The 15212-nt window shown below is 47.7% G+C and overlaps 1 protein-coding gene across 4 annotated transcripts in view; it reads right to left on the bottom strand.

Annotated features, from left to right (window-relative positions):
• PIGN (phosphatidylinositol glycan anchor biosynthesis class N) overlaps positions 1 to 15212 on the bottom strand; it is a 397785-nt gene that overhangs the window by 321538 nt on the left and 61035 nt on the right. For 2 of the 4 annotated variants that reach the window (XM_033935002.1, XM_033935003.1), the window contains exon 4: positions 12858 to 12979. The exons of 1 other annotated variant lie outside the window; for it this stretch is intronic. In XM_033935002.1, coding sequence (XP_033790893.1) covers positions 12858 to 12979 — 122 coding nt within the window. Of the gene's footprint in view, positions 1 to 12857; positions 12980 to 15212 lie in introns of those variants that run through there. One more of the 4 variants, XM_033935004.1, reaches the window with a different exon arrangement.

Raw genomic sequence — 15212 nt, 5'->3', positions numbered from 1 at the left:
TGGCGCCACTGAGAGGCCAGAGTCCACTGAGGAATTCTCATGTGCAGTCTGGCGAACAGCGTGACGTGGACCGTAGAAGCCATGTGGCCCAAAAGCATCATCATGCGCTGAGCCGACACCATCGGCAGCTGAAGGATCAGACGACCCAACCGAACCAAAGCCTCCAACCGCGGAGGAGGGAGGAATGAACGGAGGCGGACAGTGTCCAGCACTGCGCCTATAAACTGAAGTGATTGGGTCGGGCATAATTGGGACTTGGGAAAGTTCACTTCAAACCCTAGTCGTTGAAGGAAGGCGATAGACTGTAGGGTCGCTGAGATAACCCCTTCCCTGGTCGGGGCCTTGATCAGCCAATCGTCCAGGTAAGGGAAGACCTGAAACCCCCGAGACCTGAGTGCTGCAGCAACTACCACCATACACTTCGTGAAGACTCGAGGGGACGAGGCCAGGCCGAAGGGGAGGACTCTGTACTGCAGGTGCAGCTCGCCCACCTGGAACCGTAAGAATTTGCGGAAAGCGGGATGCACCGGAACATGGGTGTACGCTTCCTTCAGGTCCAGGGAGCACATCCAGTCCCCTTCCTCCAAGAGAGGATATAATACCGGAAGTGACAACATCCGGAACTTCTCCCGGACCAGGAACTTGTTGAGCTTCCTGAGGTCTAAAATGGGGCGTAAGGCCCCGGTCTTCTTTGGGACCAAAAAGTAATGGGAGTAAAACCTCCGCCCTCGCTGGTCGGAGGGTACAGGTTCCACCGCCCGAAGCCTCAACAAGGCCCTGGCCTCGGCCATGAGGACGGGGAGCTGGGTCCGGTTGTATGGGCAAGGCCCCGGTGAATGTTCCGGCGGCGCGGAGCAAAAGTTGAGAGAGTAGCCCTCGGAGACGGTCCGGAGCACCCAAACGTCGGATGTTATCTCGGTCCAGGCCGCGTAAAAGGACCGGAGTCGACCCCCTATGGGAAGGGGGTCCGGTGCGATGGCGGAGGGGGGCCGGCCCCCTCCGCCTATCCCGTCAAAAGGACGGCGCCGGCTTGGCAGGACCCTGCGCTGGAGTTTTGGTTTGTCCCCCTCTGCCCTGTCGAGGGGGGCGCCGAGGCGGTGGCCTTGAAAAAGCCGGGGTCGACTTTTGAGGGTACCTCCTCGGAGGAGGCCGGAAGGGTTTCTGTGGCGTGGCTCGAGGTTTTGGACGGACCAAGGAGGCTAACGAGCGCTCCTGTTCCGAGAGCCGTTTGGTCGCCGCCTCCAGGGATTCATCGAATAATTCGGACCCCACGCAAGGCAAGTCCGCAAGGCGTTCCTGCAGGTTTGGGTCCATATCGAGGGTGCGTAGCCACGCCAACCGGCGCATAGCTACCGCAAAGGCCGACACCCTCGATACCAGCTCAAACGTATCGTACACTGCATGGAAAAGGTACAACCGCAATTGAGACAGGTTGGACACAAACCTGTCGAACCCTTCCTTGCGGGAGTCCGGCAAGGCCTCACGATATTGGGGCAGATCCTTTACCATGCCACGTAGATAGGAGGAAAAGGTAAAGGCATAATTTAACGCCCTGGTTGCCATGAAGGAATTGGCATAGAGGCGACGACCAAACTTGTCAAGGGTCCGACCCTCCCTGCCGGGCGGAACCGCCACAGAAACCCGGGAGGGTTGCGTCTTTTTGAGCGCAGACTCAACCAGTAGAGACTGGTGGGAGAGTTGAGCCTTCTCAAACCCCTTGGGTGGTATCGTCCTGTACTTGGACTCCATCTTAGAAGGCACCGCTGCGACTGTAAGAGGTGAAGTCAGGTTCTTAAGCAAGGTCTGATGAAGGACCTTGTTCAGGGGTAGCCGAGGGGATTCCCTTGGGGGAGCAGGAAGGTCCTGCTCCTCGAGGAACTCCTTAGTATATTGCGACCCAGCCATGAGGTCCAGGCCCAAGGCACGAGCCATGTCCTGCACAAAGCCAGAGAAGGAGGACTGCCTGGCCGGCGGGGAGGGAGTTCTCGACCTCTCCGCCGAACAAAAGGGGAAGGGCTCGTGAGAATAACGGGGCTCCCTACCGGAACCCGAGCCCCATGAGGCCAGATCTAATGGTCTCGAAGGGGTCGGGGAACGTCTCCGCCTCGAAGAGCCCCTGGGAGACGTCCCAGGCGTCCGAGGGACCGAGGTACGCCCCCTTTTCCTCGGCGAGGAGTCACGAGAACCCCCTCTCGCAGGGGAACGGAGAAGCCTCGGGTTGTCGAGACGAAGCTCCGAAACCCGCAAGGCCTCGCCCCCGAGCGGCGAGGAGCGACCACGTCGCCGAGGAGAGCCCCGCGAACGCTTCGGCTTCCTCGGGCGACGCCTCGCCCGAGGCCGGCCCGAGGGCGAGGAACCTCGGGAGGACCTCGAGGAGGAGGAAATCCGTCTCACTCTGCGCACCTTGTCCCGGGGCCGAACGCTTCTCTCAGGCGGGGCCCCCGAGGTCGAGGGCAAGGTCGAGGCCGAGGTCGGTGGTGCCCCGGTAGCTGCGACCGAGGGAGTCGAGACCGAGGTCGCCGAGGTCGGTGCCCCCGAGGCCAAAGCAGTCGAGGTCGCAGCCCGCTGCAGTTGTTCGAGGGCGCCAGACAGCTCCGAGGAAATCAATGCTCGGAGCAGGTCCTGGAACGCCGGGATCCCAACCATGGTAGGCAGGTCCGAGGCCGGGGGATGCTCCCTGGAGGGCGACCTCGGTCTCGAGTATTCCCTCGGGGCATTAGTGGCCGGAGTCCTGGGCGGGGCCGAGGACGACCCACCCGCCGCAGAGGAACTCGAGGATGGCTTCTTCGACGACCCTGGAGTCGGGAATGGAAAAGAGGACTTACCCGAGGCAGGTTTGGTCGCAGGTGTCGGCTTCGAAGTCGAGGTCGAGGCACGCGGGGATGCCGAAGGCGCCGAGACCGAGGTCAAGGCCAGGGCCGAAGCCGAGGCCGACGTCGAGGCCTTCCTGGACGCGGAGTCAACTGTAAAAAGCTCCGCCATCCTGGCGCGGCGTCGACGGAGCGCTCTAGCCTGAAGAGTGGAACACCGATCGCAGGAATTAGTCGGATGCTCGGGTCCAAGGCAGAGCAAGCACCACTGGTGGGGGTCAGTGATGGATAGTAACCGCTCACACCGGGTGCATTTTGTGACATGCCAGGTATTCTCCCTGTTCAGGTCCCAGTCAGGGCTGAGAGAAAAGAAGTAAAAAAGAAATCCCGGGGTGGAATCGGGAAGGTACAAGCAGTTCCTGACAATGATAATAACTCTGACCACCGGGGGAGCCCAAGAGGCCCTTGGAACACTGCCAGGGCTGACACAGCAGGGCGTTGCCCCAAGGTATATAAACCTGTTTCAGAGAACAGGAAGGGAAGCCAGCTAGGGAGAGGTTTTAAGCCCTTTCTACCTAGAGAGTCCCTGGAGCCCAGCAGGTGCAACAAACCTATGCCTATGGAGGTGATAGAGTCTGGTCAGGCTGAAGAATTAAACTTTCTGGAAAGTCAGGACATGGATGTGGAAGAATGCCTAACAGAGTGTGCTCCTGAGTTTGTTGAGCCCATGCAGGTGAACTTCACTTTCACTCTCAAGCAATGAATGAGGTTGGTGTTTCTGGACTGTTTGAAGAAACAATTTTTCTTTTGAATGCAAGCTAAAGGGGGGATTGTGTTTGGGAGAGGTTTTGCTAACACCCTGGGAGGGAATTTTTGAAAGCCGGTCTAGAGGCTTTGAATTTGCAAAACCTATCACTCTCCTGACCTGGCAGTGACTAGAACTGGCCAGAGGCTTGTGTGAACTTTGGAGATACTTGTGCTGAACCTGTGCACTGAACTATATTTTGGTTTGTGTTTTGAAAACTGTCTGCTTTGGGAAGTAGACAACCCTAAGGCTGGGATAATTAAACCCTCTGCCACAACTAGAATAGAAACATTGCTGAAAGCAGATTAATGCTTTGATTGGGACTGTTATTTGCTGGTTTTGTTTTTCTACTTTTTGTGTTGCTGTAAGAAGAACATTCTGACAAGCTTGTCCGCTGTTTTGGAAAGCATACTTACCTTGGGACAAATGAGAAATAAAATCTGAGATTATTTTGACTTTGAAGAATAATCGTGTTGACCTTGGTTATTTGGTTTTTTTTTCTCTTGTGCTTTTTGGTTCCTGTTTGGAATCCAGTCCTGCAGGGTGGCTCCAGGCCGGGCCACACGTCAGGGTGCTATTTTGTGGCCAGCCACTGAGGGTGCTATTGAGCACTGTTTGGAGCCTCAGTGGACCACATAGTTTGGTATCAGGAGTGGGATATTGCACCTCCTGCAGGACACCCGAGGAACTGAAATTGGAAAAAAAAAAAAAAAAAAAAAATTTTTCTTTTGCTTTGCCATTTTGGACTTGTGTATCCTGGATGTTATATGAGGATCGTTGAACTACTAACCAAGTTGTTTTTTTTGAGAAACATAGTGTTTTTGGAAAACTTTGTCTGGAGTTCCTGTGTCCGTTTCGGAGGAGGGGTTTCCAACCGGAAACCGGAAATCAGGAATCAAAGACAGCTGAATATCCTGTGGAGGACGGTGTGGAGCCAGTGGGTGATCGAAGGTGGAGAGAGCCGGACCTGAGTTCCAGAGTTCCAACGCCCTGTTCCAGGAGGACCAGAGGGACCTGTGGACCGAGCCGGAAACCAGTTCCAGACCGGATACAGCACGGGCGGTGCACCCAATCAGCACGAATGCGAAGACTCACCAGTACCTCCGGTAAGGGTATCTAGGGGTAGCTGGTGAGGATAAAGTGGTGCTGGTTGGGGAGGACTGGAAACTGGGGAGGCTAGTAAGGGGAGGACACTCTTACCAAACGGCCACACTTGGGTTCCTTTTCTTTTTTGTTTGCCTTTCAGGTACATGCTATGGAGCAGTCCCAGATTTTGGCAGCACTGGCTGGAGAGCGGCAAAGACAAGCCGAGGAACTGAAAGGCCTCTTGAGATCCAGTGAAGAGCGTTGGCAAGCCAGTCAGGACACCATGTTACGTCAACACGGGGAACTGATGATAACGATGCAGGATCAGTCTAAAATATTTGCTCAAATACTGCAACAGACAACGGCCCAACCAGTCCGCCCTGAGATACCGAGTATGGTATCTCCAACTCCGGTAGGAGTGAATACTTTGATGAATGTGAACTTGTGCAAGATTGCGCCCGGTGATGCTCCGGACGAGTTTCTATATTCTTTTGAGCGAGTAGCGGTGGCGGCAGGATGGCCCCAGGAGCAGTGGGTCTTTAGGTTGTTGCCCTGTTTGGCTGGGGAATCCCTAGCAGCATTCCAGACCCTAGGACCCGAGCAGGCTAACAACTACCCCGCTGTAAAAGCCCACATTCTAGATTATTTAGGGTTTACCAGCGAGCACTATAGACAAAGGTTTAGGGCAACTCAGATGCTCCATTCAGAAAGGCCGAAAGCCTTACTCCAGCGCGTCACCAAGCTGGCTGAAAAGTGGCTACAGCCTTTTCTGAATGATGCGAGGGCCCTCTTTACTGAAATAGTGAAAGAACAATTGTTAGAGGCTGTCCCTAAAAATATTAGATCCTGGGTTAAAAAGCAAAACTGTAAGACGCTGGGGCAGGTTTTGGAAGTGGCAGAGGCATACCTGGACTCACAAGAACTCGTAGGAGAAGGTTCAAACATAGCACAGGCACACTCATTTAGGCAGAGTCCAGCAGAAATGAATAAAGGCTGGAATAAGAAAAACCTGTTTAAGGATTCATCCTCTCCTACACCTAGGCCTAACACGCAGGGAAATGAGCGGAACTGTTACAGGTGTGGTAAGACAGGACATATGCAGAAGTTCTGCCGTGAGAGGAGGGATTTTGTTATTCTGCAAAAATCTAAAGGACCAGACACGTTAAGGTGCCAGGTTCCGGTATGGGTGGCCGGGAAAAGAATAGAGGCCCTGATTGACACCGGAGCAGAGCAATCAGTGATCTCCAGGCTACTTTGGAGGCAGTTTGAGGCCTCCTCCTTTAGGAAGGGGAAAATAAGTACAGTGTATGTAAGATGTGTGCATGGAGATTCGAAAAGGTACCCTTTGGCTAAAATAGCGGTTGGATATGATAAGAAAAAGTATGACCTGTCTGTAGCTATTTTAGAGTCCTGTCCCTTTCCCTTAATTCTAGGAAGGGATTGGCCAGGATGGGAGGAAGCGGTGAAGCGTACCAAGCCGGTATTAAGTAAGGCCCAAGTGGGGATGCAACATCATCCTAAACTGGTGTTAGGGGCACAGTTTAAGGATAGATATTCTAATAGGAAGAAGGGGAAAACTAAACGATTTGGTTCGTCTAACGGTGGACCGGGATGGCGGCCCACACTTAGGTGGGTCCCACTCTCCGACAGTGCTAAGGCACCCACCCAGGCATATTCCAAGGCAGCAGGCTTTGATATTTATGCAGCCCACGAGCAGGTCATACCAGCTAAGGGCCGGGCTTTGGTTAAAACGGACTTACAAGTTTCACCTCCCCCAGGCTCATATATCAGGATCGGAGCCCGATCCGGTTTGGCAGTAGAACATTGCCTTGATGTGGCAGCGGGGATTATCGACCCCGATTATAGGGGCAATGTCTCAGTTCTCCTGGTAAATCAGGGAGATACCGAGTATAAAGTAAAGACTGGGGATAGGATAGCACAAATGGTGTGTGAAAGGATCTGGCATGCAAGATTGGAACGTTGGGTACATTTGAGGGAAACCCATAGAGGTACAAAGGGGTTCGGTTCTACAGGGGTAGGCGCCCCTGAAGAAAAGCCGAAACCTGCGATGAACTCATCACAGGACAATGAGGGGTGTGACTTTAAGGAAAGGGCGATACACCTCCAACAAGAACTAGCTTCTTTACATAGCAAGATACAAGAGTTCACAAATACACAAGTGTCCCAATGGAAAGGGGAAATGCAAGTTCTACGGCAGGAATGCTTGGATGCTGTCGCTAAATACAACCCTGAGATTAAACCACCGGCCAATAATGGTATGGTGGAATTAAGAGAAACTTTGAAACAGGAAATGGTAGTGCAAGGACAGCAGCAAGTGGACACGGTCCGAAAGCTAGTAGATCAAACAAAAACCCAGATACAGGAAATAGAGGCAAAGGTAATAGATAATCAGACCTGCCAGAAGGAAATATTGGAACAACTGAAGAAAATACAGGCTAAGCAGGAACTTTGGGCTAGCCAAGGAGTTGAACCAACTACGCTGGTTAAACAAAGCCAGAACAACAAATCCCAGATAGAGCAACAGGCTGTGCAACTAGGTAACATTAAGGATTCAGTAAAACACGTAGGAGGTAGCGTCACACATTTTCAAGATCAAGTCCAGGAGCGTTTTGAAGAACTAGCACAGGTTATGACAGCTATAACTAGCAGAATTGAGGAATTGGAAGAGACTGAGGTTCTTCCTGAAAGAATAGAGGCTAAAGCTCCGGAACCTCCGGTTTTGCATTGGCCTGAGGATTTTGAGAATCTATGCCCTAATCCTCGTCCAGAAGAGAAGAAATATCGAAATAGGAGACACAGATAATGTTAATCTGTTTGTTTTTTTTTTGGTTCTCTTCTCTGTAGATCTCCTCCCTTTCCCAGGCTTATAGGGATAAGCACCGTTTAAGGGTGGGGGTATGTGACATGCCAGGTATTCTCCCTGTTCAGGTCCCAGTCAGGGCTGAGAGAAAAGAAGTAAAAAAGAAATCCCGGGGTGGAATCGGGAAGGTACAAGCAGTTCCTGACAATGATAATAACTCTGACCACCGGGGGAGCCCAAGAGGCCCTTGGAACACTGCCAGGGCTGACACAGCAGGGCGTTGCCCCAAGGTATATAAACCTGTTTCAGAGAACAGGAAGGGAAGCCAGCTAGGGAGAGGTTTTAAGCCCTTTCTACCTAGAGAGTCCCTGGAGCCCAGCAGGTGCAACAAACCTATGCCTATGGAGGTGATAGAGTCTGGTCAGGCTGAAGAATTAAACTTTCTGGAAAGTCAGGACATGGATGTGGAAGAATGCCTAACAGAGTGTGCTCCTGAGTTTGTTGAGCCCATGCAGGTGAACTTCACTTTCACTCTCAAGCAATGAATGAGGTTGGTGTTTCTGGACTGTTTGAAGAAACAATTTTTCTTTTGAATGCAAGCTAAAGGGGGGATTGTGTTTGGGAGAGGTTTTGCTAACACCCTGGGAGGGAATTTTTGAAAGCCGGTCTAGAGGCTTTGAATTTGCAAAACCTATCACTCTCCTGACCTGGCAGTGACTAGAACTGGCCAGAGGCTTGTGTGAACTTTGGAGATACTTGTGCTGAACCTGTGCACTGAACTATATTTTGGTTTGTGTTTTGAAAACTGTCTGCTTTGGGAAGTAGACAACCCTAAGGCTGGGATAATTAAACCCTCTGCCACAACTAGAATAGAAACATTGCTGAAAGCAGATTAATGCTTTGATTGGGACTGTTATTTGCTGGTTTTGTTTTTCTACTTTTTGTGTTGCTGTAAGAAGAACATTCTGACAAGCTTGTCCGCTGTTTTGGAAAGCATACTTACCTTGGGACAAATGAGAAATAAAATCTGAGATTATTTTGACTTTGAAGAATAATCGTGTTGACCTTGGTTATTTGGTTTTTTTTTCTCTTGTGCTTTTTGGTTCCTGTTTGGAATCCAGTCCTGCAGGGTGGCTCCAGGCCGGGCCACACGTCAGGGTGCTATTTTGTGGCCAGCCACTGAGGGTGCTATTGAGCACTGTTTGGAGCCTCAGTGGACCACAATTTCTTAAAGCCCGTCGAGGGACGGGACATGAAAAAGAAAGGGGCCGGGAACGAACGAAGTCCCGCGGCCGCAGCTCCCGGGAGCCCCTGGAGCCGAACGGAGGAAACAAACCTTGTTTTTTCTTTTTTTTTTTCGACGAAAAACGACGGACTATGCAGAAAAACAATAAATAAAGCACAGCGACCGAGCTAAACAACCCAGACGCGGTGTCAGAAGGCTGAAAAATAGGAGCTCAATTTCCACAGGGCTTCTGGCTCCGCGGAAAAAACTGAACTGAGGACCACGAGGTGGGATGCGCCCTCTAGTGGGCAAGAAGGCATGCACATGCGTGGTGCAGTGTAGCAAACTTGAAACTTCAATCAAGTTTGCTTGAAAAGCTGTCCACGCTGGGGCTCCGTAGATGACGTCACCCACATGTGAGAATATGCTGCCTGCTTGTCCTGGGATAAGGCTTCTTCCCTTTCACCTGATTTTGTGCCAAGGCCTAAGTGGATGGTGAGCATACGGAATTCTATTATCTTATCAGCTGGGGTTAGATAAATGAATCCTATTGTGGTTTGGGATAAGGAGAAGTGAAGCTACTCTTGGTGATAATCTGTAATAGTTGCTGCTAATCAGGAATTATTATTATAAGGAATTATAGAGTGTAAGAATTAGTTTTACTTATTTATCTAGCAAGTGTGTTGTGATAATTATGTACTGAGTTTCATATCTGTAATCGGATATTTTGTGAACAATATTTAGTTATTGCTGCTGGCTTTTGAATTATATTTTTCTATTTTCATAATAAAAGTATTTCTCATTAGCCTGGGTCTTGTGTTGTGTAAGTAGGCAAAGAAAGCTGAACCTAGATGAGATATTATGGTCTTTCCTAGACACTAACAGTCACGTATTTGTTATGTAACTGATTAGCGGACCATAAATCTTCCTAAAGGGGGGATGCAGGCCTTCAAAGGAGGGGACAGACAGGCAGGCCTTTAGGGGGGGATGCAGGCCTTCAAAGGGGGGGGACAGGCAGATAGGCCTTCGGGGGGGATGCAGGCCTTCAAAGGGGGGGGACAGGCAGGCAGGCCTTCAGGGGGGATGCAGGCCTTCAAAGGGGGGGGGGGGGGAGACAGGCAGGCAGGCCTTCTGGGGGGATGCAGGCCTTCAATTGATGAAGTGGTGAGGATGTTTGAGGAGTATGGTGGGTCTGGAATATCTGGATGTGAAGCAATGATATGAACACTCCTGACGCGATTTTATGCGAAACGGAGGGTTCCCCGTTGGGTGTAAGGACTGCCTGGCCTGGATTTGGAAGCCATTAGCAGCTAAGTTATTTTTTCTTGCTTTTGCTGTGGATGTTATGAGCTGGACTATACTGCCTTTTGTTAACATTCGCCCACTGACTTTCATCTGTATTAGGCATGCTGTTTGATACCACTTGGCAGGCTACTTTAGTTGCCTTGTTTTTGGACTATTTTTCAGCAGTTACATATAAACAGATAAACAGCTTCTGTAGGAGTGGAGTTTTTTTGGCCAGATGAAGCTGAACTGAGGCCTTTTTCTCCACTTCTTTTTTTTTTTTCTTTTTCCCTCTTTCTTTTGGGGAGTGTGAATGCTGTTGGTTGTAAGTTTAAGGCCTTGTAGTGTTGTTAGGTGTGTGTATAGTTTGTCCGTGTGGGGCTTGTTTTGAGTTAATAAGGGACAAAATTTTTCCCCATGTCATTCTCCAGTGGAGACCTCCTTGATGTCGGTACATCCCCAGTATAGGACAAAGCCCTGGCAGCCCTCGGGGCCAATGTTTCCAATTCTGATGTTGATTGACCAAACTTTGAGGATCAAAGTCCTATGTGCAGGCCTGATTGTTTTCTATGTTCTTTTCTGCATTTGTAAACAAATGAAACATTAGGTTCTTACCTTGATAATCATCTTTCTGGTAGATATATCTGGAAGTCCTGACTATAGGTAATATCCGCCAAATTGGGAGTTATGTTGCAGAAGGATGAAATTTATATTCTTCAACTGTCTCTCCTTCCCAGTGGCTGTAGTTCCACCTTCAGTCTGTACCAAAGCAATCGATCATCACTGCAAAATAAGAAATAATACATTTCTGCTCTGTTCTCTGAGACAAAATTGAACCAAGTTAATCAACTAATAACGTAAACCCAGGTAAAACAAACAACTCACCTATCAAAAGTTCAACCAGCACTAACACTTATAGAGTTGAGGAGAAAATTAACTGATCGCGGCCTCCAAGCTCCACAGGAAAAAACCCCCCGATACAATAGCCTGTTAACCAGAACTCAATTAACCAGAACTCTCAAGCAACCAGAAAAAAATCTAAGAAATACTGTAATACTTTAAATAAAAAATGAAAATAAGATCAATTTCTGGTAGAAATTTAAGTGTAAACTTGGCACGCCACACCCATCACATGTCCGGTAGTTTGTCTGGAGTAGTTTATGGTATGTCATGGTATGGTGTAGTTAGGCCTATTTTTAATAGTAACTCTCAAGTAACCAGAAATTGCAATTATCTGGCATCTATCAATCCCCATAGGTGCCGGTTAACTGACAGTCTACTGTACCTTTTTATGCTCCTAGCTCACTTTTCTGATCTAGCCCTTCAACTGGCACTTGGAGAGGAAAGCTTTGGCAAGACTCTCAGTAAGCATACAAATATAAAGGAGTACTGCAAGAAGAGCAATGCTTTCCATGCTCTGCCAGAGCCTGCAACCTGAAGCAAGTTTGAAAGAACGGCTTGAAGTTTTTCACCTCCTTGGCTATATTTTCCTCATAGTCTCTTTTGGCCCTTCTTACCACCTTGTGGCACCTGCTTTGATGTTGTTTGTGCTTTTTCCAGTTTTCATCCATTTTTGACTTTTTCCATTCCTTAAACGAAGTCTTCTTGTCTCTGATCGCTTCCTTCACAGATACAGTGAGACACGCTGGTTCCTTGTTCTTTTTCCTTTTGGATCCCTTGGTGATACACGGTATATATAGATTTTGTGCCTCGGTGACCATGTCCTTAAAAAGGAACCATGCTTGCTCTAGCGTTTTTACAGTGCTTATCCTCTTCTTAATTTTTTTCCCCACCATGAGTCTCATCCGTTTGTAATTCCCTTTTCAGAGTTCAGTGCCTTGGCCGACGTTCTGGATCGATGTTTTGCCTCTGTGTCTAGGTTGAAGTGGATAATATTGTGATCACTGCTTCCCAGCGTCTCTTCTACTTCTGCACCTTGCGTCGGTCCTTGTAGTCCATTTAGAATTAAATCCAGAATTGCATTTCCTCTCATATTTTCCTTGACAAGTTATTCCAGGAAGCAATCACCTACAACATCCAGGAACTTGGTCTCCCTATCGCAGCTGGAGGAGCCTAGGTTCCAGTCTATCCCCGGATAATTAAGTCACCCATGATAACTGCGTTGCCTCCATTGCAGTTGCGTTTAATCTCATTCGTCATCTCTCCATCAATTTCTTCGGACTGCCCTGGGGGTCGGAAGTAGATGCCGATCTTCGTTTCCGTTCCCGGAATTTTGGCCCATAGAGACTCTACCCTATTTCCGGCGGGTTTTCTCCGGTAGACTCAATTCCTTCTTTGATGTATAGGGCAATACCCCCACCTTTTTGACCTACTCTGTCTTTGCGATATAGCTTGTATCCCGGTAGCACAATGACCCAGGCATTTTCCTTGTTCCACCATGTTTTCGTGACTCCAATGATATCAAGGTTATCTTTTTGTGCCATAGCTTGTAAATATGTTTCTAAAATAATGGCTACAGGTTGATATTATTAAGCTTTGAAAATCATGCTGTAGTGATCTTGTAAACATCCTTTTTACTCTCATAGTCTATGGCACTTATTTGTTCCCATTCTTTGAGAAGAAAGACACAAAGCAAAATAGTTGGTTTAATTCCTGAGCACAAATGCCACATAATTTTTCTTAAAAAAATTTTAAACTAGGGTTCACTCATAAAAATTCTGGCACTTGGCGTGACACTAGGTCGGTCTTCAGCAAAAATGCAAACAGCCAGCTATGGAAGATACTGAGCCTTTGAAGATGTAACTATGAAGCTTAGCATAAGGACAATACCCAACACTGGGAACTTGTAACTGGAAAAATAATTACCTTTAGCCACCGCACTGACATCTTCATAAAATCCAGCTATTAAAGCCACATGTCCTGGTCTTGACTCAGTTGGAACACGGGTGTGGGATACTCCCCAACTACCTCTATTCTCTATTATGTCCCTGAGGAAAAGAAAACCCATAGGCTTAGTAAGATTAATATTTTTAAGTAAAAACTTCAAATATAAAGAATAATAAAGGTTCTGCAAGTGGCAGCATACAATCTATCCAAAATTCTGACAAGGGAAGTCATTAGACCAGTGAGTGAAAGATATGTTAAAAAATTTAGCCATTACCAGGCTTTTCTATATTTCTCCTGAAATTCATTTTTTGAAAGATTCATGCTAAATATATTGACCCAAGTCATGGAATTTATGTATTTGATTTTATATCTCATTCTCCCAGAGCTCAGAACAGGTTACAAGTTTACATACAAATTAAAGTGTATTATACAAAGTGATGACAAACATGGCATGGCAGGACATTGTCTGACAAAGATGGCAAAACATAGTTAACAAAAGCATGGCAAAACATAACTTGACAAAAACATGGTATGGCGAGACATAGCATGATGTTCATAGTGTGGCAAAACAAAGCATGGCAAACATAGTATTACAAGTGTGGCTGACCTGTATGCACAGTGGAGGCTATACATTATACCACTGGACGTGACTTGGTAGGGTAGAACATTATACGATGGGCAATATAAAATGAGACAGTGCATGGTACGGTGGGATCTTGCACAGTGGTTGATATACATTACAGCATTATATGATGGGCAATATAAAGTGAGACAGTGCATGGTACGGTGGGATCTTGCACAGTGGAGGCTATAGCATTATATGATGGGCAACATAATGTGCGACAGTGCACGGTATGGTGGGTGAAGCACCTCAGCGTTTGAGACAGCAGAAGGTCAGTGTCCTTTTCTGTAAAGTGGTGTATTTAGATTTTAGCAAAGCCTTTGACAGTGTTCTGTACAGACATCTAATAAATAAACTGAGTACCCTCAGGATGGGTCCCAAAGTGACGGACTGAGTCAGGAACTGGTTGAGTGGAAGGCGACAGAGGATAGTGATCAATGGAGATCGCTCTGAGTAAAGGGATGTTACCAGTGGTGTGCCTCAAGGTTCTGTTCTTTTGACTGCTATTTACTTGCTTGGAACATGATGGACCTATCCAAAAAGGACTTGCATTTCCAGCCGGTGATCCTTTTTGGACAGGTCCATCATGTTCCAAGCAAGTAAATAGCAGTCCTGGCTTGGTAATTTCATCAATGGAGCTAGGCTGACCTACGGTGCCTTTTGGAGAGAAATTAAAACTGTACTGTTGACAGATTCGTCTCCTAAACAGAAGCCTCACTAAACTTCTTAGGTTTTATTTTCACTCTGTCTGTTTCTTGTGTAATATGTTGTTCCCTCATTTTCCACATTCTGCAACTCTTTGATTGTCCAGCTTCTATTCCCTGGGTTACATACATGAGATCCATATTTCTTACTTAAGTTTCACATTTTCCTTTTATCTATTTTTTATGTAATAAGTTGTACCCTCACTTCTTGCATTCTGTAATTCGCTGATTGTCCACAGCTCTCTTCGATGTGAACCGCCTAGTAGTCATCTGACTATGGCGGTGTAGAAGAATAAAGTTATTATTATTATAATAAATATGCATGCCTGTCACTTCCATTATACGCAAATCTCTCTCATGCATATTCATTAGGGCTAGCCTGAAAACCTGTTTAGCCTGGTGGTCCTCCAGGACAGGGTTGGGGACCACTGCTGTATAAGACTCTGGTGAGACCTCATTTAGAATATTGCGTACAATTCTGGAGGCCGCACCTTCAAAAAGATTTAAAAAGGATGGAGTCGGTCCAGAGGAAAGCTACTAAAATGGTATGTGGTCTTCGTAATAAGGCGTATGGGGACAGACTTAAAGATCTCAATCTGTATACTTTGGAGGAAAGGCAGGAGAGGGGAGATATGATAAGAGTCATTTAAATGCCTACATAATATAAGTGTGCATGAGTCAAGTCTCTTTCATTTGAAAGGAAACTCTGCAATAAGAGGGCTTAGGATGACGTTAAAAGGTAATAGGCTCCGGAGTAATCTGAGGAAATACTTTTTTATGGAAAGGGTGGTAGATGCATGGAACAGTCTCCTGGAAGAGGTGGTGGAAACAGACTGTGTCTGAATTCAAGAGGGCCTAGGATAGGCACGTGTGAACTCTCAGAGAGAGAAAGAGATAATGGTTACTGTGGATGGGCAGACTAGATGGGCCATTTGGCCTTTATCTGCCATCATGTTTCTATGTTCGGGAAGTTTAGGTCAGTGTACTCTCATAGAGAGTCAGGGGAAG

This window comes from Geotrypetes seraphini, chromosome 2 (genome assembly GCF_902459505.1).
Source record: "Geotrypetes seraphini chromosome 2, aGeoSer1.1, whole genome shotgun sequence".
In the NCBI taxonomy this organism is placed as follows: Eukaryota; Metazoa; Chordata; class Amphibia; order Gymnophiona; family Dermophiidae; genus Geotrypetes; species Geotrypetes seraphini.
Note: the sequence above shows the minus strand (reverse complement) of the source record. Positions and strands in the feature narration are given on the sequence as shown.